General features: G+C 35.6%; 1 protein-coding gene across 1 annotated transcript in view; it reads right to left on the reverse strand.

Annotated features, from left to right (window-relative positions):
- KCNJ3 (potassium inwardly rectifying channel subfamily J member 3) overlaps positions 1-27,390 on the reverse strand; it is a 181,807-nt gene that overhangs the window by 150,791 nt on the left and 3,626 nt on the right. The window contains exon 2 of the mRNA XM_052635878.1: positions 20,185-20,401. Within this exon, the coding sequence (XP_052491838.1) occupies positions 20,185-20,401 (217 nt within the window). The remainder of the gene's footprint in view (positions 1-20,184; positions 20,402-27,390) is intronic.

Here is a 27,390-nt window from a genome sequence, read left to right on the forward strand (position 1 = left end):
GTCTGAAGAAATTGGTATATATTACATATGTTAATAAGTTATTGAAAAATGAGTTCAACTAAGACCTAAGGATTCTGATGATAGCAACAGCAAGTAGTCATTTTACTGGGTGGCCCTTAAGTCCTAAATATACTAAGCACAATCACTACATTATCTTGTTTTAATATTGTTAGTTTAATACCCCCCATACACACACTAAGAAAAAGAGATGGGAAAATCTTTTACCTTAATTTTACTGATGAAGATATCAAGGTAGAGGAAAATTAATCAACTTTCCTAGAATCAATGTGAATAACAGACATCATATAGTCTTTAAAGTCAGGCAATCTAACTCTGAAAGTCTGTATCTATAATCAATAGATTATAACTTATAGGTGAGTTTACTCTCTCAAATTCAACAAACAACCCCATAACCTCTTACCAATGGACACATTTTAAAAATCAGCAAGTTGAAATATCATGCAACACATTCTTTTACAGTGAGTCAACTGTTCAAATACTGAATCTTTTCACTAAGGATGAATAATTTGTTCCAGTGGTTTCAGGAACCCACCACATAATTCCCAGAAAGTGAAATCACATCCTTGGTAGATTAATAGGGAAGTGGTTTACTGTAACATGACAAAAGTTTTGAGAATGGATGATCTTTTAGATATTCCCCCTTTCAAACTGACATCAATATAAGGTAGTTCTGGCTTTATATGGCTATCCAGCATCAGAGCACAGTATTTTAAAATACACAGACAAGCATAAAACATGGTGGATGAAAGCAAGCTACAAGGCTTTCTATAAAAAATAAACAAGCTCAAGAATATCAGAGGTTTCACTAGCTATAACTGCACTGCCAAAAAAAAAGATAAATTTTTACTAAACATCTATGCAAAATGACACGAAATGCTATTGAAATTTTGATACAACCAAAAAAAAAAAGTTAAAGGAACCTACTGAAAAACCATGACATAAATAAAATACTAATAAGATGAAATATGAAAAAGTGATTTGTTATTTCCATTCATCAAAATCATTATATTTTATATATTATGGCACTTAATAATTTCAAAAAATATTAAATTATCCTTTGCCTTAGCAAAAACCAGAACAAGGAGTATTATTCATATATTGCAAATGATGAAAATTTTATTCAAGGATATTATTTGACTTGGCAATGATAACATGGCCATTTAGGGGCAGAACTGGATTCTGGGCCATTTAGGGGCAGAACTGGATTCTGACTCAGCATTCTAGCACAGTAACTGGCCACACTGGTACAAGACTACTCTAAATGTCACTTGAACAAGTTAATACCATACATAACGTCTGCACTCTAGTTTTCAATATAATCAAACTGTTAGTGTGAGAAATCTTGTAAAAGAATCTACAGTATTCTATAAACACATAAACATTCAGCTTTTGAGTAAATTTGATTTATAATCTTTCCATAAATTAAAACAATCTTCAGGTTATTGGTAGATCTGTGTAGATCACACCAAACAGCTAAAAATGGGGACTTTAAGAGTATTGTCAAGGGTTAATGAAACAAATAGATTGGAATATCGGGACAGACATAAACACATTACTATATATTAAACAGATAACTAAATAAGGAGCTACTGTATAGCACAGGGAACTCTATTCAATACTCTGTAATGATCTATATGGGAATAAAATCTCAAAAAGCATGGGGATATATATGACTGAATCACTTTGCTCTACATCTGAAACTAACACAATATTGTAAATCAACTATAATGCAATAAAAACTTTAAAAAGAGGAGAAAAAGAGTTAATGAAATAAAGTTTGACAAAAGAAAATTAAGTCAAATATTACTAGGGAAAAACAAAGGAAGCAAAACCATATAAGTTTATGTTTTCAAAGTGGCACTGGTGTGGGTAGAAGTGAAAAATGGAAAACACGGTGAGTTTGAGGATGTTTTACTATGCTGCTGCTGCTAAGTCGCTTCAGTCGTGTCTGACTCTGTGCGACCCCATAGACGGCAGCCCACCTGGCTCCCTCATCCCTGGGATTCTCCAGGCAAGAACACTGGGGTGGGTTGCCATTTCCTTCTCCAATGCATGAAAGTGAAAAGTGAAAGTGAAGTCGCTCAGCTGTGTCCAACTCTTAGCGACCCCATAGACTGCAGCCCACCAGGCTTCTCCGTCCACGTGATTTTCCAGGCAAGAGTACTGGAGTGGGGTGCCATTCAGAACTTCAGTTTTGCAAAGCATGGTCTAGGCATCATCCCTTTGAATTTTCAGAATAGGAACTGAGAGGTAAGTGGAGAAGGTATTATTACCAGTTTTAAAAACAGGAATTGTTCAATGATATCTTCCCAAAACACACAGGTAGTTGGTGGAGGCTGACAGATACAAAATGTAAAAAGTAATAAAAGACAAGTTTCCAAAAGAAAGTTTTGGAAGGAAAAAAAAAGAAAAGAAACATTTATTGTCTGACCAGTGAGTGATGGCAGGAATACGGTCAAAACCAGAAAAAAGTTCAAAGATTTCATTTAAAAAGAAAAAAGTCAAAGGCTCTAGTTAATATTATTATCAGTGAAGTTTTATTTCTTGAAGGAGATTTTGAATGTCTAGGAAAATTATTTTTGAAATATGAACCATTAAGCTGCAGAAGAATCTCCCAAATGAAACACTTAAAAGTCCAGATGAGTCATAAAAACTCTTTCAGAGTTAAGTAATATTTCATGTCTCAGCTCTGCATTAAAGGTACATGTATAGGTTAAAAATAAAATACAACATTTTACTTTATAAATAACATAAAGTGAAATATTACATTTATAATATAATATTGGAATAGAATTTACTTTAACCCATTACATCAGGTTTTATTTATCCAGCCAGTTAAGCTTCTCATCATCCAATTTGAAGCAATACTCTATTGAGTATCGTTACACGTATTTCCTTACATGTTCACTGCTAGTACAATTCCAAGAAATGAAAGATGTGAGGGAAGGCATTTTTCAACAGGTTATGTTCTAATCTCACTTTTGCTTGCAGAGTAAAAATCACTGCATGAGCAGGAACTGTGAAAGTGAAAGTGAAGTCACTCAGTCATGTGCAACTCTTTCCGACCCCATGGACTGTAACCTACCATGCTCCTCCATCCATGGGATTTTGTATAACAACTTAAATTTCAGTATGACAACACACTGAAAGAAAATTCTTGACTCTAAGGAGAAATGAACTTTTCTATATCATCTTTCCCGAGATCATTTTGAATAGTATTTTATTCAAAGAAACGTGGCAGAATTTACCTATATTCAGCACTCACTGAACTTAATTATTCTTAATATAGCAAAGATCAAAATAATAATAGCAGCTTTTGGTTAATTTTAAGTGTATTCATCGGAAGACACATTTGTACAGACACACACATCAACATTTTATAAGTTCAGACACTCACAGTATCATCTTAGATGTTGTCACTAATAGACTAATTTCCATAACTATAAAATTACAATTTTTATCTTCACACAAAGCATTTATCTAATTTTAACATATTTTAAATTTCTGAGATTTTAATCTTCATCACAGAATCATAATTTTATCTCTTAAAGAATTCTGAAACATAAGTGGAGCATAATTCAACAGGGCTCTCTAGGACTTAATTTTAAGTTATACAGTACAAATAAACATTTCAATGGTTCAGAGAGCAAATAATCTGCCTGCAATGCAGGAGACCTGGGTTTGATCCCTGGGTTGGGAAGGTTCCCTGTAGAAATATTTTGCCTGGAGAATTCCACGGACAGAGGAGCCTGGTGAGCTATGGTCTATGGGATCACAAAGAATCGGACGTGACTGAGCAACTAACACAGAGGATTTCTTTACCCAGATCTAAAATAGGTTTTTAAATTCCAATTCTACTTTGACCTTTTGGTTTATATACCACACTACAGTAGGTCTTTAAAAAAAAGATCATGTTGAAGACAAACTCATTCTACATATCTAAATTAAAGAATAAGTTTTTGCAGCAAATATTGATGGAAAATAATAATTTAGGACCACTTATTTTAACTGAAGTATTGACCATATCTCATTTGATTTCCAAAATTTACATATCATATTGATGTAAAGCATTTTTCAAAAGATAAAGGAATTCAAACCATATCCATTTTATTTATCTTTCCTCTGCCAGGAGGTTGAAAATGAACAAAGAAAACAATGAAATGAGAAAGACAATGTTAATTGATATATACACTACTATTATTTTATAATCATTATTCAGAGACCTTTAGGTACAAATCTGATCATAGCACTCTCCTGCTCTAAACACCTGTTATACCTTCTGTTTTCCCTAACACATTGAAGTTCCAGCCCTGAGACCTATCCACGACTTCCCAATACATTCCCAGCTTTAATTTCTAGGCTTATTCCACTTCATATAGCTCTCTCTTTAGTCCAAATATGAATTTAGAAAATCTCGTGCTATATAGTCCCTGTATTTTACACCCCTAAGTCTGCAATTTCCTCATCTTAAGTGTCTTCATCTTCAGACATCAAATTTCATCAGGGGCAATGTTAAATTTTACATACCTCAACAAGACTTTTCAACAAGTCTTTCCCAATATGCTGGCCAAAGTGAAAGTGAAAATCGCTCAATCATGTCCAATTCTTTGCAACCCCATGGAATTCTCTAGGCCAGAATACTAGAGTGGGTAGCCATTCCCTTCTCCAGGGGATCTTCCCAATCCAGGGATCAAATCCAGGTTTTCCACACTGCAGGCAGATTCTTTACCAGCTGAGCCACCAGATGCATTTTCAAACTTCCCCTAGCAACAGATTATCACTTCTCATCCAAATTATTGCTCTAACACCCAAATTGATCAACCCATCTTTAGTTTTTTCTCCTGCTTAATACTTTTGATAAATTCAGCCAGAGTGATTTTTTTCTTAAAATGTAATTATGATCACATCATTCTTCTACTTAAAAGCCATCTGTGGTTTCTCATTGCTCAAAATAATTAAGTGCAAACACATAAATGTCTTAAAAGTGCTACATTTTCCAGCCTTTATTTTTCAAATACCATCTCCTGAAACTTCTTTATTTCTCCATTACCCCATATATCATCTGCATATGATATTTTCCTAAAGGACATCAACCCTGAATATTCATTAGAAGGACTGATGCTGAAGTTGAAGCCACAATACTTTTGCTACCTGATGAGAAGAGCCAATTTATTGGAAAAGACCCTGATGCTCAGAAAGATTGAAGACAAAAAGAAAAGAGGGTGGCAGAGGGTGAGATGGCTAGATAGCATCATCAACTCAATGGACATGAAACTGAGCAAACTCTGGGAGACAGTGAAGGACAAGTAAGCCTGGTGTGCTGTAGTCCATGGGGTCGCTAAGAGTCAGACATGACTTAGCAGCTGAACTACAACAATAACCCCATATATACTCTATCTCGAACCATGTGAATATCACTCAATACCTTAAACAAAGCAAGTGTTCTCTTTCTGTTACACTTGAGGTCTTCCCAGTTTGTTCAGTCTTCCAGCAGTACTCTCTACTCCTTTTTAGCCTGGCTAACTCCCTTACCATTTCTAAGCATAGGCTGTAGCTTTGAGACATCTCCTACTAACTATACCACTAACGGTGTATTTCCCAATTTACATTACTCTTACTGCCTGGGTAAGTGTTAGTTCTCACTGGATCATGAATTTGGCCAACTGGCATCTTCAGACTTTCTTATTCATCACTATGTACCCAGTGCCTGGAACTGTGCTTGAAATACACAGTTACTGAATACATTGTTATTGAAAACATGAATGAGCTGGATAACTACCAGTCATATTGTATTTACCCCAAAAAGGACTTTGCAGTCTTGTTCAAGACCAGGCCTATTTATAAGGCATGCATCTCCTGACTGACCTTCCCCTCTCCTCAGCTGGACAACTGGTTGACCTGATCAAAAACTAAAACTCTAGTAACAGGGAGAAAATCCTTCACATGTCTTAAAAGATACACAATCGCCATCATTATTAATTATTTTGAAGATGGTAAACAAGAATTACGTTTAAATAAGTGAATCATTGCTAGTAATGAGAAGAAAGCCTGAATAAGACTCAAAGTACAAAGATATATTCCAGACTCTTCCATCAACTTGTTCTCAAAAGTCAGGCAAGTTATTTCACCTCATCGAATCAAGAGTTTCCATTTCCGTTTCAACTAAAATATCACTAAGGCGCACTTTATCTTTACAATATTATCATTTCAATTCTATTAGGTTTTAAAAATAATAAATGTGCCCTGTTTTCCTTCCTCTCAACTTTCTCTGGTTTTGGTAATATTATGGCTTCTAGTGTAAAGAAAAGAAAGAAATACACTTCTTCAAAGCTGAAATAGCATATTAGACTAACCAAGCATATCCAAGCCAAGGAACATATGACATTGGGCAGATATGATTCAATGACCAGTTCAACTAAGGTACCATATTTTAGTTGATATCCACACAACTGATCTAGGAGAACCTGGAATATAGAAAGGCACTCTGTAAAGGTTAGGTCCTTCTTTAGTAATGTTTTAGACATATTTAAAAGATAAGCAAAATTCAGTTTGTTAGACTGAATTTAAACACAAATAAATAACTGAACAAAAAACAACAAACCATCAATGTATTGCATAAGAGATACATTAAAAGTTTAAGACCAAAGTCTGTCCTCAATTTTGGTAAACAGGCCTTAAAAACTCAAGATTCGTAAACTTTTTCATAAGGGATTATGGTGAGTCACTACCATTCTGTAATTTACAGGCTATAAAATGTTAAAATCTTAACTAAATGAAGAAAATAAGCCAAATAAGCTTAACAAACCTTTGCATTTAATGTATATAAATTGAAATGAAGGTAATGAAGCATATTTGGAGAAAAAAAAAAAGCCACTGTGAGAAATGTAGAGCAAAGCAAAACTAGAAAGAAACAGATAACACATGTTAAAACATTTTTGGAACCGATAATGCTAATCTGAATAAATACACACATACAAAGAGGCTACATCATTTTCTCTCTACATTCTCTAAGCAGTGCTGCCAAATACGGAAGGATCGGAGCCATTTCTGGGGAACTGCTGAATCAGGAGCATGAGTCAGAAAGTAAACCCTCAGCACTGAAAAAGTAATAAAAACGGTGCTGGGAGCTTATACATATACATTCTGTTCCGAAGGTCCAAACCTTCCCTAATTATCAAAGCTCTTCCCTTCCCAAAGTTACCCCTTCATATTGTACATCTGGAAGAAAGATTTCCTCTCATGGACTCAGATTTTGTCTATATCTAAATGTTAAGATATGGTACAGAGTTAATACTACATGTGCCTAAAAAGGGCTCTGAAAACTAAGCGTCATTAAAATGTCACTTACTTTTTTAAATGACAAGAAATCTAAAGTAAAAACAAAATCAAACAAAATAAAAGGCCTAAATTATAATAAAAATTATTTAGAGGTGTACAAAAAAGTTGCTTGACAGATATTTGGAAGACAAAGATGCACTTTTTTCAAAAGCCTTTAAGATCGAATCATCCAGACATCACTCTTTGAACTACACAGCAGGAATGATTGTAACAAGAGCTACTCTCAGGCTCATGAGTTATTTTTGCCACAAGACTTTCAGAAAATACTCATCATCCATAATCAACACAATGAAGTTTAGGCTCCAAAGGTAAGTCATCTTCGGACAACAAAGACGGGACTGTCCTCCTTTTTCTTCTGTCCCAAGATGATAGCTTCTCAGTTTTGTAATGGCACCGTTACCATCATTTATGACTAATAAAATACACAGCTTAGGAAATAACTCCATATATATTTATCTTATTCAACATTCATTTTCAACTGCAACAGTAACAACGGCAGCCATGATTTCTCGCTTGAATTGCAGTTCTGAGCTCTCCACTATGAGCTGAATGGGTTAATGATCTCAGCTCTTCCAAACAGAGCCTAGGACAAAGAAAACTAATCAAAGTGAAGCAATACAAATTGGGTCTAGAATCCTTATTTGTCAAGATAAACTCACTCTATCTGAATCTCAAATCTTACTCACTCATTATCCATTTCCTATTTTAACTTTCTCTTTAATCTCTGCAATTTCCACAAAACTTACCCCAGAAAACAAAGCCCTCAAATCTTTAGCTTTAATGATTAACAGCCAGAGTTAGTCTTAATGTAAAATTATGAAGAGAAAAAAAAGTCTTATTGAACTTTGCAGTAAACATAATGATAATTCCTCTTGAAAGTAAAAGTGAAGTCGCTCAGTCATGTCCGACTCTTTGCGACCCCATGGACTGTAGCCCACCAGGCTTCTCCATCCATGCGATTTTCCAGGCAAGAGTACTGGAGTGGATTGACATTTCCTTCTCCAGGGGATCTTCCCAACCCAGGGAAAGAACCCAGGTCTCCTGCATTGCAGGCAGACACTTTACCCTCTGAGCCACCAGGGAAGTCCAGTATTAGCTTTACATAATTTCCATTGTACCCAATGTTCTATTCCAGAGTTTATAGAAATAATAGTTAGGTAGATGAGGCAGAAATATAGTAGTACTTTCTCCTGTGATATTAAAGGAAAATAATTCTAATTTTAAAAAATGAGTTTTGTTCACTGGTTCTTTAACTATAGCTAGGCTTCCCTGGTGGTTCAGACAGTAAAGCGTCTGCCCACAGTGTGGGAGACCTGGGTTTGATCCCTGGGTTGGAAAGATCCCCTGGAGAAGGAAATGGCAACCCACTCCAGTGCTCTTGCCTGAAAAATTCCATGAACAGAGAGGCTCCTCAGAGCCTGGTAGGCTACAGTCCATGGGGTCGCAAAGAGTCAGACACGACTGAGCAACTTCACTTTACTTTACTTTAACTATAGATAACGAACTCTGAAATCCTCTCTCAAGACAATGAGTCTCCACTCCCATACATATAGGTAAGACCTGTTCCCACAGTATAATTAACACTAACATTTGAAAGCTGTTGGCCCTCTTTTGGTTTTAAAGGAAGGCTTGGGTCCAAAGGTCTGAGCAACAAAGAAGAGTCATTTATGAAAACTGGAACAGAAGAATCCTCCCATGTAACTGGGCTTAATAGGGGAGGACTAGGTACATATGTCCATCAGGTATGGTTGGCACCTACCGTGGTAGTTATCACAGATAGCATAGCCAAGAACAAGGCAGCCAAGTTCAAAGCTGTCCCTGTTCTTTGACCAATTTTTCCCCTTCAATGGTCAATTTCTTCAATCGACCCCAAGTGGGCCATTTGGCTTTGTTGGTCCTTGGAGCCTGTTCTGGGTGGTTGCGGATTGTCAATCTTCTTATCCCCCTCACTGGTGGCTCTCCAGGAGGATCAATGTGGAACTATGTCCTCTTCTTTCCTTTCTTTGACATGTCTTCCTGATATTCAATGGTGTTGTCCATCATCAAGTACTTTCACTGTCCTCCAGTCTCTTGGCTGGAATTCCCTGCATCTTCTGGCACCGTCAAAAAACCCTCAAAAGCTCAGGTCCCTGTTTGGGCACCAAATGTTGGGACCAGCACAACAACAAACCGACGTGAGGGAGCAGTGCCGCAGAAGAATAAAGAAAAATAAGACTCAGAAATAAGGTGGGGATCAGGGGCTGATGCCATTCACAGGCATAATTCCTCTTATAAAACGGTAAATACTGCATGCATTAAATACTTGCATGCAGTGCTCTGGTCAAGCCCATATGTAGTGATTTCAGTGATCGGAATACTCTCCAGCAGTGAGTGGCACTAACACTGCTATTTGGCATTTATATTACATCTTCACACAATGTTCTACAATAGCTATCACATCTTGTTCTTCGTTAAGATGATGAATAGCAATGCATTTTAATTCATACTCCTGATTTTCACTGTTTTCCACCCACATTCATTTGCATTTGGCTACATTGATCAGCACAGTCTGAGTCGACACAAAGCTTCATCTCTGAAGACTTCAGAAATTTAAAGAGCTATGTTCTCTTTCATTAGTCCTTAGTATTTCAGTTGAGTAATTAATTCACTAAATATTTGTGGCTTTACTAGTTGCTGGATTAAGGAGTTCTCAAACTTTAATGTTCTTAATAAGAATCACGGGGGTGCCTATTACAAATGCAAATTTCTTGGTTCACAAACACCAGATATTTGAACACTGTAAGACTAAGTGAGGGCCCCAAAGTCAGTATTTTAGTAAGTATCCCATGGAACTCCAATGCAGTCAGTCCCAGGACTTTACCTGGAAAATCTCTGAAAATTACCTAGTTAAGGTATAAATCTTCATGTTCCTTGTCCCTGGACTAAGCCACATCTTCACCAAAACTGTTTTCCCCAATTACAATCCCTCATGCTTACATTTTAAAAATTAGCTACATTATCTATAAGGTTTGCTGACTTCTTTTATTGTGCTGGCTTCCCAGGTAGCACAGTAGTAAAGAATCTGCCTGCCAATGCAGGAGACGTAAGAGATGCGGGTTTGATCTCTGGGTCCAGAAGATACCCTGGAGTAGGAAGTGGCAACCCACTCTGGTATTCTTGCCTGGAAAAGTCTCGTGGACAGAGGAGCCTGATGGGCTACAGTCCATGGGGTCACTAAGAGTCAGACACAACTGAGCATGCACACATTACTACTACTACTTTATCATATCCCCCACAGGCAAATTGTGACAAATATAGTGTCAACCCTCCCCAATTCACCTAAGCCTCAGTAACTTACCCATACCACCCTCCTGCACAACAAATGATAAACTTCAGTCTAAAACACTGAGGACTGTATTAATTAAATATTCTATACAAGATAGGAAAATAATAGAAAAAGTAACATATGAAAATATTCTTTTTATGTATTTTGGAGGATTCAGTGTTGACAAAGGCAGAATATGGAAAACAGTGGAGTAACTCCAATAACGAGTTTGAGAAGACCTATTCCACTACCAATGAAGCAAACTTCCTCATTATATTGAAGCAGGCCTCTAGGAGGGCTTAATTAACATTCTTGACTGCGAATTTGGGTGACTACCCTTTCCAGTTTGCTCAGAGCTCCTGTAGCACTGAAGGCTACATGCCTCAGAAAACCTTTCAGTTTCAGATTAGTGGAGATAGTTTCCTACTTCATGCCTCACTGTTTAGGCATTAATTTTTTTAAGTCCCTGGGAAAATGTCTATAATAGCCTATCAAAAGAAAACAATAAACCAAGATTTTGTTTAGAAATTATTCATAAAAGTTCCCTTATATTTTAAAAAGAATTCATGGTTCTCAAAAACCTGAGTTCTATTTCAACTCAACAAATTATTCAAAAGCTATCTCTAAAAGAGAAAAAAAAAATCACAATTAAGAAGCAATAAATGTCAAACAAATATATAACCATATAAGTTACTTGGAGGAGGGTACTTTGAGATTTCCAAAATACACACATCCATGGGTCTTATGTGGCAAGCTAAGTCTTCTGAAACACCACTTACCTTAAAAGGCAACTGCAACCTGGGCAGGAATAGGGAAACCAGAAAATAAACAAGACATCCCTGATTTAGGTCCTGACTACAAAAGGGACAAGGAGCTCATAGGCTAATGATTCAGTACTTTCAATGAGGAAGATGAATAAAATTTCCAATAGTCAAGAGGGAGCGACATCATTTGCAGTAACACTAGGGGTTTGCTGAACACTATCTTTGGAAGGATCATTAAAGTGAAACTATTAATTACCACCAATAAAGCTAAATATTGTAGACTCATTCACACAGGAAAATTGTAGGCACATCTCAATTATTCACAAGTTGAGCTTCTGCTCTGTGATTTTTTTCATTAGAAAATTTCCAACTGTTTTTCACTAGTAAGAAGTCAGTGGCTTGTTCATGCTGTTTGATTTTTTTTTCTCAATTTATCTTATTGTTTCTTTGTCTCAGCTTCTTCTAAATAGCCAGAGGGACTTCAGTGGGAAAGATTCTGGAGCTGATTTTTCCCATTCCTGTTTAATCATAAGTAACAACTTTGGAACCAGAGGCCTTTCTCATTACTTTCAACAGTTATATAGTTGTCTGAGTCAGACAATTTCACGCAGGAACCAATTATCTCTGGTCTGGCCTATTGTAACAGCTAGTGATTGGTCTGCCTCCAGTCTCAGCCCCACTCAATCCATCCTCCACCTGCAGCCAGAGCAATCTTTCGTTCCTGCAAATAGGATTGTGGCATTCTCCTGCTTCAAATCCTTGGAGGGCTTTACTGCTTGTAGAATTAGGTTCAAATCATGCCTCAGGGATAGGCTCATCTCCAGGCAATCCCCCTCCACCTGTCCTGTATCTGGACCACATAAAACAATTTGATTCTAACAAAATGAATTATTTGCTGTTCCTTGCGCTGGAATGTCCAGCTCTCCTCACCCTCCCGACGACCTTCTGCTTCACCTTCCTGTCTCAACCCATGCTGTGTCCTCTAGAGGTCTTTCTCAGACTGCTTAAGAATGAATCCATCAGGAACCACTGCTCTTGGCCTATACTATAGCATGACATACATCTGTTTGAGCACATATTGCTAACAGTCAATTTTGTTCAACTTCTTTCTCCCTTTGGACTGGGGGTTTCCTCCTTTATCACCTTTGTAATGTCTTACAACTACCATAGGGGATCCCCAGGTGGCTCAGTGGTAAAGAATCTGCCTGCCAATGCAGGAGGTACAGGAGACGCAGGTTTGATCTCGGGGTCAGGAAAATCCCCTGGGGGAGGAAATGGCAACCCGCTCCAGTATTCTTGCCTGGAAAACTCCAAGGACAGAGGAGCCTGGTGAACTACAGTCCATGGGGTCACAAAGAGCAGGCACGAACGTACACCTACCATAACATGAATCATCAACAAGGATTTGTTTATTAATTTCCTATAAGAAAATAATGTGTGACTCAGTAAGCTAGCTTATAAACAGAGAACAACTCTATTAAAATCAGTTAAAAATAGCAATAAACACATCAGAAGTGCTTACTGATATCTACTACTATCAATCTATGATACACAATACATGATATAAAAAATATAGCCTCAAAGCAAAGTCCTTAATCAATCTTGGCAGTTTATAGTTTATCTTGAGATATTAATAAAGCACACGGGAGAGGAATGTGAAAAATTTATACATGTATATATAATACAAAAATTACTTTGATAATACTATACAGACTACTAGGGATAGTTTTTCAAAATAATGTTCTAATTATATAAGCAATTTATGTATACAATAAATTGCAAGCAAAATGAACAACAGTGTCTGAGACTTCATGGGATAAAATTCATAGTCAATAAATACCATAATTTCAACCTTGCTAGTAATCAATTAGAGTAAATGATGTCAATTGGCAAAAATAAACTGATTATAATATCCATTATTGGCAAGGGTATGAAGAAATGGGCACCTTCATACCCAGATGAAAACTGGTATCAACTTTCTATATAGCAACCCTGAAATAGATGTTAAAAACAAATAAATATATATGTTCCTTTACCCAGGAATTACATCTCCAAGAATTAATATAAAATAGTAAAGTTAGTAGTAAATTAAAGCTATGGCCTATAAGGGTATGTATCTCAATAAAAAGGAAATGGCTAAAGATTCCAGACTAGGAGATAGGTAATAAAAATTCAAATACATACAACTGGCATACAATAAAGTCATTAAGATGAAGGGTGTAGAACCCTAATTTGACATGCTGCTGCTGCTGCTCCCGCTGCTGTCCAACTCTGTGCGACCCCAGAGACAGCAGCCCACCAGCCCCCGCCGTGCCTGGGATTCTCCAAGTAAGAACACTGGAGTGGGCTGCCATTTCCTTCTCCAGTGCATGAAAGTGAAAAGTGAAAGTGAAGTTGCTCAGCCTTGTACGACTTTTTGCGACCCCATGGACTGCAGCCTACCAGTCTCCTCAGTCCATGAGATTTTCCAGGCAAGAGTACTGGAGTGGGTTGCCATTGCCTTCTTCGTAATTTGACATGAGAGATGTTAAACACATATTACACAATAAAGAACGTTATAAAACAGCATATGTTTAATAACAATATACCTGAATACACACACTCGAAAGGTTAATGATCTATACGTTAACTGTACAGTAGCTGAAAGTAAGAGTAAAGTCTTTATTTTGCATATCTGCATTTTTAATTTTTTTCTATAATGAAAATGCATTTAATAGCCCTTTCATAATAAGAAAATAAAACAGTATTTTAAATGAGTTATTAAAGGAAAGCACATGGACTACAGAGTCCAGGGATAACTAAATATGGCAGTTCTCATACCATGTAGGAAAAGACAGAAATGCTCTCTGAAAATGGTATTATCGCAGACATAGGAGCAAAAGGGAGCATCAGTGTATGGACATTACAGGAAGCAGAGCAGCCTAATTTTCTTAGGAAGGAACACATGCGTTAGGGCTTTTTGAGCCCAGGTTTATTATGATAGCAGTGTTGAAGCAAATTCACCAAGCAACCATTCAATGTACAGTCTCCATGTAAGCAAATACTAAATCCACTCCTGAGACAACTACTGTGATTTAGAAGTGAACTTAAAGAGGAAGAGTTGAATTAAGAAACATCACTAAGAGAGAGCAGAAGCCAGTTACCAGCTCTCTTGGAGCACTTACAATTGCTGAACCTCTATCCAGAATCCCTTTCAAAGAAAAGGGATTTGCTTTACTCAAGGTACTGTGTATGGACTTAAAAGTCATCTTCTCATTGCAGCCTACCCTGACTTCCCTACAACTCTAATCCCTCTTGCCTTGTTTTCTTATTTTTTTTCCATAGCATTTATTGTCTAACATTCTAAACGAGGCACTTCTTCATTTTATTGTCTGATTTCCACATGTGATTATAACAGGAATTGTGTTTTGTTAACATGTCCCCAGAGTCTAGAATACTGTTTAGCCTGTAACAGGTACTCAATAGATATTTGTGAAATGATTTAATTGGATAATTTTTAAAACAGAAGAAAAAGGAAGAGATCTTGGATAAAACAGCCATGATTAAAAGGGAGAAACTTTCCAGATGAGGATGTAATTTGAGGATAAGATGATTACTTGGTATTTAGACAAGTTGACTCTGAATCAAAAAAGTGACATCTGAGTAGAATGTCCTGGAAATTGATGGCATGTATAAGGCTGGTGAGAGACTTCATAAAGCAGTTTAGTTGCTAAGTCGTGTCCAACTCTTGTGACCCTATGAACTGCAGCTTCCCAGGCTCCTCTGTCCATGGGATTCTCCAGGCAAGAATACTGGAGTGGGTCGCTATTTCCTTCTCATAGCTGGAGATAAGAGAAATAACGGACTTGAAAGTACTTTGTGGATTCATTCAAAAAAAATCAAGTAGTTTGATTCAAAAGGAAAGAAGGGAAGGGCAGCGATCCAGGAAAAAATACAGGGAGAGGCAGTCATACAGGTTATAAGGAACAACTGGAAAATAACAATTAGAAGGAACAAAAAAGAAGGAGAGAGAGAATGTGATGTCTCTGAATTCCAGAAAGAACCTTGAGTATAAAGGAATAAATAATTAGATTATGTTTTTCATCAAGAAAACACTGGAACACATTTGAGAGAAATGAGAGTCAGTTATTTCAAGTATTAGGTATGATAAGTATTGGCACTTGAGTCACAGGTAATAAACATAATGATAAAGGAGATGGTTTTGAAGAAGAATAAAGACATTTTACCCACAGACACCAGCAAAGAAAAAGAGAAGACAGTCATAAGAAATGGACAAAGAGGGCAAAAAAAATGTATCAAAATTGAAGCGTCACATTCTTTTTGATAGACTAGATGGAAATACAGTGTGCTAAGGCATAGGACAGCTGGGACTGGGGGCATGGAAAGAGAGAAAAGGGCTAAAATAGATCCCATGGGGACAGAGCCTGGGAGTGCAGAAAAGACAATTAAGAAGACTGCCAAATAGCAGTGGAGAGCAGATTGAAGTTTGAAAGCATCGAGTTCTAATGAGCCAAATCTGCAATGCTGTTTGCCGCTAGCAGTGCTCTCCCTCCTGGGAGAAGCAGCAAAGAGAGCAAGAGTTGGAGGTAACCTATGTTTAGAAATTGGTTATGTGAGCCAAGAAGCAGAGGTTATTCATGAAGAGGTGGATGTTCTGTTCCTTGATGGAAGTGAAAGACCAGCTCATTAGAAGCAAGCAAGGCAGCATCCCTGAACCTGATCACTGAGGAGCATTTCCAAGGAGGTGGGGAAAGTAATTATTTGTGAGTCTTGAGCTGGAAGCTGAGACTCTCAAGGAAATGAGAAAGCTTCTAATTTTCCACCCTTTCCCCCTCCCATCACCACCACCACTCCCACTGTGACTACAGAAAAGAGGCAAAAACCAAATGACATCAGAAGATTCTCATCAGAGGACTGCAGCCAAGTGAGCAATGGTGTGCTTGTGTTGGGGGGTAAAGGCTGTAAGTTTAGTACTATTAATACAAAAACTGTCAAAAGTTTAATACATTCCCTAGGCACTGGGGTCACTTGTTTTTAAGTAAACTGCATGCAATCCAGTTTATATGAAAAAAAGCTTTTTGTTAGTTATATAGAGTTTGAGATTACTAATTTACTACTCTTAGCATTTCAATGCAGGCTTTGCTTTTGAATCAAATCCCAGCACTTGCTGTAGCAATGCAATAAAATCGTCTGTCATGTAGAGGTGCCCCTCACCTCTCTGACTTCTCACTCCACACTCCACATTGCTCACTCTATCCTAACCACCACCTCCTTCTTTTAGTTCCTGGAATTAGTCAGGTTGGTTCCTGACTCAGGATCCTTGTACCAGTTGCTTCTCAGCCTCTGCTGTGCTCTCCTCCAGACAGGCCCAGAAGGTCCTTCTTGACAGGCAAGTCTCCACTTTGTTATCACCTTCTCAGAGAGACCTTTCCTGACTGTCAACCTAAGACTGGGAAGCAAGCTTTATATTGCCAGAATTTCAAATGTTTTCCAAGTACAGAGCATGTATTCATATATTTATCCAGTGAATGAATGAGTGATTTAAAAAAATCTTAGTGGTTTAATGTTAAGTTGATGAAAAGTTACACTGGGTAAACAGTTAGTCACAAGCCTGTAAAACAAAAACAAAAACATTGGAGCTAAAATGGTATTCAGTTCAGTTCAGTCACTCAGCTGTGTCAGACTCTGTGACCCCCATGAACTGCAGCACGCCAGGCCTCCCTGTCTATCACCAACTCCCGGAGTTCACTCAAACTCATGTCCATCGAGTCGATGATGCCATCCAGCCATCTCATCCTCTGTCGTCCCCTTCTCCTCCTGTCCCCAATCCCTCCCAGCATCAGAGTCTTTTCCAACGAGTCAACTCTTTGCATGAGGTGGCCAAAGTATTGGAGTTTCAGCTTTAGCATCAGTCCTTCCAAAGAACACTCTGCATATAAGCAGGATGCATATAAGCAGGGTCATAATATTAAAAAAATGGTATTACTGATGTTCAAAACATCCCCAAAGATCATATTTGCCTTATTCTAAGCAAATAACTATTATGAGAAAGTATTATGAATGAAAGGATAAAGGAGGAAACATCCTGAAAAATGAATCTAAATAAATCTCAGTATAATTTTAAATGATCATATGGACATAAGAATGTTTATGATATTTTTACCAGACTCAGGAAGGTCTGAGAATATAGACAGATTTTACAGAGTTTGAACAGTACATGATATAATTAGTTAGGGCATATATACAAACAAAATGTCAGATAAATTTTCCATGAAATAATATGTATAAATTATGAGTAATGTTTTGCTATTTTTCTTGCTATACTGGATCTAGAAAACAGGCTTAGTTAAGAGGTTAAGATGAGGTAGACTTTATTCTTTTCTCCATGAAAGGCAATCTCTAAATTCAGTTTCTAGTCAAGTTTTCACATTTTCTGTGGAAAGTACTCTCTGCCAGTTCATTATTTTTCAAAAAGGAGAAGGGAGAAATTGTTAAAATGAAATCTACAGTCCTAATGAATAATTTAATGTTACAAAACTCCAAATTACTTTATGTAGAATATCATTTACTAACCGTGATCCTCTGAAATCTGATGGAGACACATCAGTTCAGTCAAGAACACATATGAGTATTTTAAAAAACAGTCTGCTTTAGTATTCCCTTAAGATGCCCATGTAGAAGTCAAAATTTGAAGAACTAATGAATAAGGAAGGCTCAGACAAATCCAAGTTGAGAGACTTCCTACTAAATACCTGGCCTTTATACTTCAAATACATCAAGGTAAAGAACACAGAGTAAGGTTGAGGAACTATTCCATCTTGAGACTGAGAAGACAAGTAAACAAATAAGGGCATAATCCTTAAACTGATGTTGAACCAGGAAAAAATAGCCATGATGGAAATTACTAAACCACTGATAGCAAAGCAACTGAAGGTAGCCTATGAGCTAAGTAATAGTACTCTATCATTGTCTAATTTCTGATTTTTTTTCTTAATTACATTGTGATTTTGTAAAAGAATTTTCTCATTCTTAAGAGGTACACACTAACTAAAGATAAGTAGGGGAAAATGGATGAACGGACAGATAGGGCAGAAAGAACTAGTGAAATGTTTCTGAGACTGTCTAGTGAAACAGAAACTTCACTGTGGCAGTGATTAGAATAATAATCAATTAATAAACAATAACCAGCTGTGTCAAAAGTAGAACCATATGCTATAAAAATAAATCAATAAAAACCATCTGCAGTTTAAGCACTAACAATATATTATTACTTCAATAAATGAGGCGAATAAAACTGAAATTTAAAGATTTCTTGAACTAGAAGCTTTTACAGATTGGTTTAATCATGTATCAATATATTTTTTTAAATATACTATTACATGATTTCAATTGTAAGTTAAAAATCTAGAGAATTTAAACCATAAAACTGTCCACAGAAATCAAATTCCAGATAAAGATTGATGAATTAAGTCTTTACTCATTGTCCGCCAAACCTTAAATTTTAAAGTAAAGCACTAATGTTAACAAAATAATAGTAATACAACAAGTAGCTTCAAGGTGATTATTATATCTTTCTTCTTTTACAGAGCAGAGAAAGAAGTTTCTAGAGATTAAGTCTCTTGCCCACATTTCAAATATGTATTATGTAGCAGATCTATATTACAATGGCTTACCTCACCCTGCTCCTTGGACAAAGCTTTATGTCAAGGTGGGAGATTCTTTCATTATGTAACATCTACCTTGACATCAGGCTTGAATGCATCTATGTTATTGCCGATGTTATTAAAACTTTCAGTGCTATAGTTTATACGTAATAACTAGCACTTTAAGATGACTAGAAAGATATTGGCAGAAAAAAAAATGGAAAGTGAAAATATTTCTGCTTTCTCACTATTTGTAGCAAGGATAAAATTCAAGAGAGACAGACAGATAGATTTAACTATGTAGATATTCCATTGTTAGTCTCAAGCATCCAGCAGATTGCGAACCAACCGGCAATGCTTAGGTCCCAAATAATATACTCTGATTTACTGTTATTTTTCTTTTGCCAACCTTGTTCTCCTCAGAGAGTAGCAAATTGTGAGTATTCGCAGCATTACCAACATTGCATCTTAAAGAAAAACATACAGCACACAGCTAGCTATAGCAAAGCAGAAAAGGAAGAAATTATCTTCTTTAAAAATTTTTGGTCAAGGTTCAGCTGGGGAAATCTACTGACCTACTTTGAAATTAAAATGCTGCTTTAGCATGCACACACACACACACACACACACACACACACATACACATGTACACACAGGGAATTTTCCACTGAGGTTGCACTTAGTAGCATATCAAAGCTCTATCAGTGACACCCGAATCACCATCCCTAAGGCAAGAATATGCCTGCTGAGTTCAGGCTGCTCACTAATTGCCCTGAATTTATTTTAACCTTAAACCTTTTAAAAAATATGATTATAGGAAATCCAACTCCACAATTAAACTAGAACATCATAACCATTTCTAGGAGTCTTCTCAGTTCCCTTTTCTGTCTTGCAGTAAGTACTTCTGAGTTAACATTACACATGCAATCATCACAACAATAAATCTTCGTTTTCAAAGCAGTATCAACTGAATGTTACAAAGAAATAACAGACAAATCATTACTTTCATTTGTGAGCTGAGACATTTAGCCCAATCTATGAGAGGTATTATGCATGTAATATAAAGTTATTATGGAATAAAGAAATTTGATGGCATAGCTATGTTTTTACTCACCAGTTGTTTCCACAATGCCTTCTAGGATGACGACAATCTCGAACTGTTCACTTTGCATGCTTCGCTGAGATAGGTCATAAAAGGGGCTTTTGGCATCGATCACGTGGCAAATCGTGAGGGGGGAAACAAGAAAAAGTTGATCTGCCCCTGTACTAAAACCTACATCCAGTTCAAGTTGATCAAGGGGAAGGAACTCACCCTCAGGTGTCTGCCGAGACTAGACAAGCACACAGAAAAAGAGAAGAAATCACCACTTGTACTGAAATTTGCAAGGAAGCCCAACAGTAATTTACATTATTGCCAACATTCTGCACTATCAATCATCTGCAACAAAATCCAAACAAATCATTATGCAGCTATGTTCTAGCAAATGGGCTGAAATCCCACATAACTCATGTGGAACATACATGCATTATTTATAATATACGACTTACTATAATTACCACTCCCTAACTCATGAGCTTTGGAGAAACGCCTGGTCCAACAATGGCTGTTAGCACAAACTGTGGAACTAACTGTACATGTGCTATGGCTTGACATAAATCACTAAATGATAACACACTGCATGCCAGATGTTTCTTCCTCTCAAAGCATATAAGTAGGCAATTCTTACGGAGTTAGTTAAAGATAAAAGGTTGATCATAATTTATAAACAGATTTACTGCATTATTACAAAGCAAGCGTAATAATTTATTTTTCCAGGACCTTTGAAAAGTAATAAATAGATATAAACTAGAATAGGATAGTGAAGATGTTATCATATTAAATAATGTTATGTACACAACAGCTCACATAATAAAAAGAAAGGCAGATGCTGTTAACTAGTGGTTTTCGAACTACTACTAAATAGCTGCATTAAAGTTGTTCATTTCTCTACCTATTTAATGAATTGTAAAAATAGTGAAAATTTATGCTCAAATGAATTTAAGTCAAAATGTAGTTTAAAATATCTGTATTAGACAAACCTGTAGCTTACTAAAATTTTTATAAGACAGTGGCATTCAATAAAATCACTGAAAAGGTTAATTCAACAAACTGCTTACATGTGAAAAAAAACTAAACACATGATTATAAACAATTAGCAAGCCACAAAAATAAACTTATTTCCCTTTTCTATTCATTTTCCATATCTGGTCTTTCCATATTCGTATTCCCTATCTAACGTACAAGGACCACAAAAGGCAAATATTTAGTTTTATATGCTGATGCTGATAAATTAAAAGCTGGGTTAAGCAGCTGCATACAGAAAAAATCAGGGTGGAGGGAGGCTTGCTGCTGGTCAAATGCGGTTTCGAAGAATCCAATATATTTTAAGAGACTCTTTGCAAAGCTAATTTATTAAACAAAACAGACTCCATAACACTGGTCTGTCCAATGAATCAGTATATTGAAGACAGAGTCTTTCCTCTTAGAGTTCCAGAAAAGACAAAGGTTTTGTAAATGAGCCTGAAAACACTAAGAACTATGGTATATAGTAAGCTGCCCTCCATAGCAAAATAGAACCAAGACTTTAAAGTTGGTGACAAATTGTTATAGCAGAAATTGCAGATTCTTAAAAACAAAGCTAGTCAGTTAATGAAGCTACTTTGTAATCAGTGATACTCAGGAGTTTTGAGTAGGAAAAACAGCCAATGAAAAGACGGAGACTATTTTTCTTCTCTGCCCTAGGAGTAGTTGATTAAATTTTTAAAAAGAAGAAGAAAATGATTACTGACAAGGGAAAAAAAAAACACACACACACACACAGCAAAACCTGATGGTGCAAAAATAAAAACAGCAGCTCTAACAACCAATGTTGGAGAAAACTAATCATTTCTAAGCCAACAGAACTCACTTATCTTTCAGTATATATTCTCAAATTGGTAAAATACAGATGAGACCAGTATCTTTCCAAGTATACAGTTGTATAGTTATATTGATTATGCAGCAAAAGCTAAATACAAAGCAAAAATAAAAGCAAAAATCCTGGGTCATTGTTCTCCCACCTACTAAGAAACAGGTGCTATATAAACACAAGGTGGTATTCTGACATTTATAGTTAATATCAGAATTTGGGTCATTTTACCAACTATTCTAAGCTCCGCTTTTTCTGCATGAAATAAAAATATTCACAAATATAATTTTAAGCTCACTTTCCCATTCATTTTAAAATAATTTCCCCTAAAGAACATATATTTTTCTTACTTTTATATAATACACCAAGACTGAAATTCATCTCCCTCACTCATATATCTGTTATTTATACATGTGCCTCATTCTCAGAGTAAGCTATTAGCTTCGTATTCTCTGCTCATTCTACAACCCATGAAAAGAAGTGGCCTAGAAACAGACTGGCTATCAGGAAAACGCCAACCTAGAACAAGAAATATCTTATTTTTAGCAAAGCAGTTAATTCATATGGAGGTAATTTACACTTAAATATGCATGAATCTATTCCATTCAGACTCCACGTTATCTTCTGATTTTAAAAATGTGCTCCATATACTCAAAATTATGCCTATACCCTCCTCCAAATGCTTTATATCCTAAGTCTTGGCCTAAACGAAGTTAACTGCATTCATTTTGTGATACTATAGGGAAAATAATACTTCATTTCACTGAATAAAGTTTTTCACAATTACATCTTTCTTAGATAAGTGAAATTCTCTGCACATTCACTGAAAATTATTTCCCAGTGGGTAAACCTAAACCTTTTTTTAAATGACTCTGAGGTACTACATATATCCACAATTTTATCTTTCAAGTCTTCTTCCATTTTGTTTGGTTAAGAGATATTTTAGCTATCAATATGCTTACCTCACTAATTTCTGTTTGCTTCTCTGACTTTGTAGTAGACTGGGGGAAGCCTATTAATCACTGTGAATTAAAAGGAAAGCTGTTCTATTTAAAGGTTGGGATGGGATTGGCAGGTGCTTGTAGAACTGGAATTGTTTGAAGTCAGAGCTCCTGGCAAGAGCAAGGTTATCTTATCAATGCTCAGCCAAATACAATATTCCAGAAACTGATATATGCCTACCAAATATCTCTTTAGAAGCAGGCACATTCTATTCTAGGCTTACAAGGAATTCTAATCTAGGATTTTCTAATTCTGGTGCAATTCTAGAGATTTTCTGGAGCAAGGGGGGGGAAAAAGCCTATGATACAACTTGTATAACTGGAGTTTGAGAATTTTTCCTCAAGGAATTGTAATACATACATGAGAAACACAAAGAAAAAAGAGGTTAGGGAGGTGCCTTTATAAAGTTAAACTACGATCTGTACCTTGAGTATGTGATAAATTAGTAGCAATAATATTTCATCTATTTCTAATAATCTTATTTATATAACAATTACTGTATTTCACTCAGAAATGATAATAGGCAGAAAAAATTTAGAGAAAAACCTATTTAACCTTAATTTATTATGTTATCTTAAGAATTATGATAAAAGAAGAATCTTTCATTAGTAGAGCAGTTTGCACCTAGTCTACATGGTCTTTTAGCTCTATAAACCTCCTAATTCCAAAGGGAACACAGAGTCATGATCATTTTTATGTAAAAATATGTAAACAGATACAGTCAAAATCAAAAAATTAATTCAAAACACCTGCTAAGGGTTAAGATTAATGTGGTAAATTATTAAAATTTCTGAGGTTGACTTTACTTGATGAAATAATCACTTAGAGTCTTGAAACTATTGGATCAATAAGTGGGGGAAAGGTAGAATGAAAAACAGCTCATGGAAAATTAGTTAATTTTTTACAATTTAGAACATAATTTGAAAACACTAGGACTTCAGAATGACTTCCATATAACTTTTATTTTCATTTGTATAGAATAACTTTTCAAAAGGAAATAAAGATCTCTTTGAAATTTTAAAGCTTTTCTGGTTGGTTGCATATCGAAAATTCTGGGAATTAAGAGAAAAATCAAGGAAATCTAAGGCATAAAGTTTGTTTAAGTGTTTTATTCAAATAAATTATAAGTAGAATATCAGATATTTGAAATTATTTTATACAGTTTAGATTTTGGCAATAAAGTTATTATTTGTAATAAAATATTATTACTGAAATATATAATTTCTGTTATATATACTTCAGTCAGAAGTCACATGGATCTGTCTAGAACTTAAGGTTTGTGACTCATTTTATAGTCACAAGTACTCATTTCAAAGAAGCAGCTAATGTCAAATGACTCTGAACTCCCTTAGAGTCCAAAAAGGGCTGCAAGATAATCAATTACAAATTCTGACTATAGGTGAAAAAAGAATCAAAAATCACAGATGCTTGGAAGGGATTATCGTGGTCATGTACTTTACAGGCAAATACCTTTCTTATTATAGTGAAAGACTTGCTGAGTACATATCCAAAGACACACACACACATACATACACACACACACTGCTCTGGGATACAGTTACAACTGCCCCTGGCATAACCAGATCCACATTTATTCATTCTCCTTCTGGGAAATCTGTGGTCAGTTGCCAACATTCATTCAACATGGACAAACTTTACCAACACAATCAATCTCTTTGCTCTTTCTCCCATCTCTCTAACCCATAACTGTGTTGTAATTATAACTATTGTGCCCTTTCCTAGCTCAGAGGCGAGCAAGGGGAATCTGGGGAAAAAAGAAAGAAAACATTTAATCACTAACATCTGACATGTGAGATGCACCTTTATCATATTCTAAGACTTGTTCTACCCTCTACCACCTTTCACATGTCCCCATTGGAAAAGGCAATGAGGGCCAGTGGTTCAGAAAGGAAAAGAGAACAAAGTAGGTGAAGATGGAGAGGGTGGCTCCTCTTGCCTACCATCTCTCCACTATTCTATCTGAAATTTCACTTCTCTTTAAATGGAATATGTGTGTGTCTATGTATATGTTGAATATATGCTGAAGTTAGAAAATTATACACAATGACGTCAGGGTACCATGTGGAATCTAAAATTAGGAAATGAGCCAAAAGCAGGTACAAAGATAAAGAACAACAACGTCTTGTGACTCAAAGCTGTTCTGGCAATGCTTTTGGGATCAAACCAAAATTAGAGTCAGGCAGAGGAAAGTATGGACCTAGAATTTCATCTGGATAAACTACAATTGTACATTTTTTACTCCTTAAGTTTGGAATCCCATCAATACTCAGGTGGAAAAAATATGACCAACATCAAACCTAAAACAAAGATCTTTTTAATGCTAAGCCAATTATCCCATAAAAATATGTTCATTTTTTTTAAAGAAAGTAACTTATAGAATGGAATGTAATTTATCTTGTAATAAATTTTTGTGAGGCTTTTATTCCATTCAAATGAAAGAACAGCTTTATAATTCTTTGGGGACTTCTTATGGAATTTATAATAATAACTGTAGATGAGATTTGTAACCCTACTTGCACATTGTCCTCCTACTCACCAAACACCCTCAAATCTATCAAGTGTTTTTCCCTGCTTCTCTTCATTTGTTCTTACCTACTGCTGTGTATTTGTGGGTCTTTATGTCCTTATTTCTGTTCATGCTGTATTCCCCTAAGCACAAGCCACCCTGTACTTTACAGGAACCATATTAAAAATAAAAAACAAAACAACATATTACTACTATTTAAAAGAAGAAGAATAATTATAGTCTTTAAAAGGAACCCAAATTCTATACCTATTACAGAATTATTGTACTTGTGTCAGAGAAAGCAAAGCTAGGCTAAATAAGAACTTTACTTTTTTAATAAGATATAATAAACCCACCTAAAAAAACTCACTGACATTAAGATCTAGCCCAAGAGTTCTGGGGTACTCAGTCTTAGACTTCTTGAATCTTTTTACTAGCCACATGTATAATGTTCAGGAGAAGAGTGTTTTTTAATAGGTATTCATTTGTGAATTATTTTATTTAAAAGAGATGACTAATAATCTCAAGATTAAAATTAAAGTGCAACCTGGCCAAGATCAACTGGGGAAAAGAGTCAGTCATATAAAATAGGGTCATATAGAGTCAAAAATCATAATTACATTTAAGTGCAAGGTATAGGATGAAGACAAACTAATAAATATATGAAAAAAAATCACGAATTATATGGTCCAGGAATCACTATGGTTAAAAGATTAAGACATATGAAGAGAATGAAGAGCTTATTAGTTTTGCAGATTCAATTTTGTTTTTTATAGCATCTGCACTGGATCACAATCATATGAGGAAACCAGATAACATCCAATTTTGAGTATCCATATAAATGGAGAACAGAACACATGACTATAAAAATAATGTAAGTGATATATTAAAAGATAATTGGGAGCCATTACTTTTCACTAAGTGAGAGTTTAAGGGTTACATAGCTGACATCCTAGGAAAGAAAGATGATGACTATTTTCCATGAATAAAAATATGAAAAAATAAAACTATATTTCCATGAGAAAAAAATATCCTTACCACTTGATTTTAAATTATGTATCTAACAATAGTTGATTTTATGTTTACTTTATGTAAACAAGGTTTGACTGAGTATCTATACATACACACACATATACACATGTATACATGTAAGTATAACGGCTTCTGTACAGTAAGTGTGCAAGCTCTTACATGAGGCATCAAAAAGTTTAAATCTTTCCCTATTAAGATGGAAGTCTGGGGCAGTCAACCTTTAGTATTAGATTTGCGGGAAGGAGTGAGATTTCCAAATCCTTTTAATCCAACACTAAATTACAAGGTCCAATGTATCAACCATTAGTCTCAACTCCCTAACTCAGGCATTTTTATTAAAATTTTAAAGTGGATGTTATGTTAACACAACTGTGCCATTCATTAGTTCCCATATTTTAGATTTTTGTAAAAAGACAGCTAAAATAAACTGAAAATTCAAATAAAACATCAATATGGGGATGAAAAGAGGAAAAGAGAAAGACCACTCATCTTAAAAGAGCTTCCTATAGCTGTATTTATAATAATATTATAAATTTTAAAGAATAATTTCCAATTATATTCTAAAATTTTTATTTAATCTACTTTCATTTTTTCCTAAGTAGAAAAGGACTGATCACTCCAAGCATAAAGTTGGAAGATCTATATTTAAATATTAAAATAAATTTCAGGATTTGCAAGCTCAGAAAATACTGATAGAGTTGAAATAAAATTTGCTTTCATGTAAGTTAACAACAGTTAATAATTAAGCAGAAAAACTATAAAAACTTCCATCAAGAAAGAGAACCCCCAAAAATGCATGAAAAACCTCATA

This window comes from Budorcas taxicolor, chromosome 2 (assembly GCF_023091745.1).
Source record: "Budorcas taxicolor isolate Tak-1 chromosome 2, Takin1.1, whole genome shotgun sequence".
Lineage (NCBI taxonomy): Eukaryota > Metazoa > Chordata > Mammalia > Artiodactyla > Bovidae > Budorcas > Budorcas taxicolor.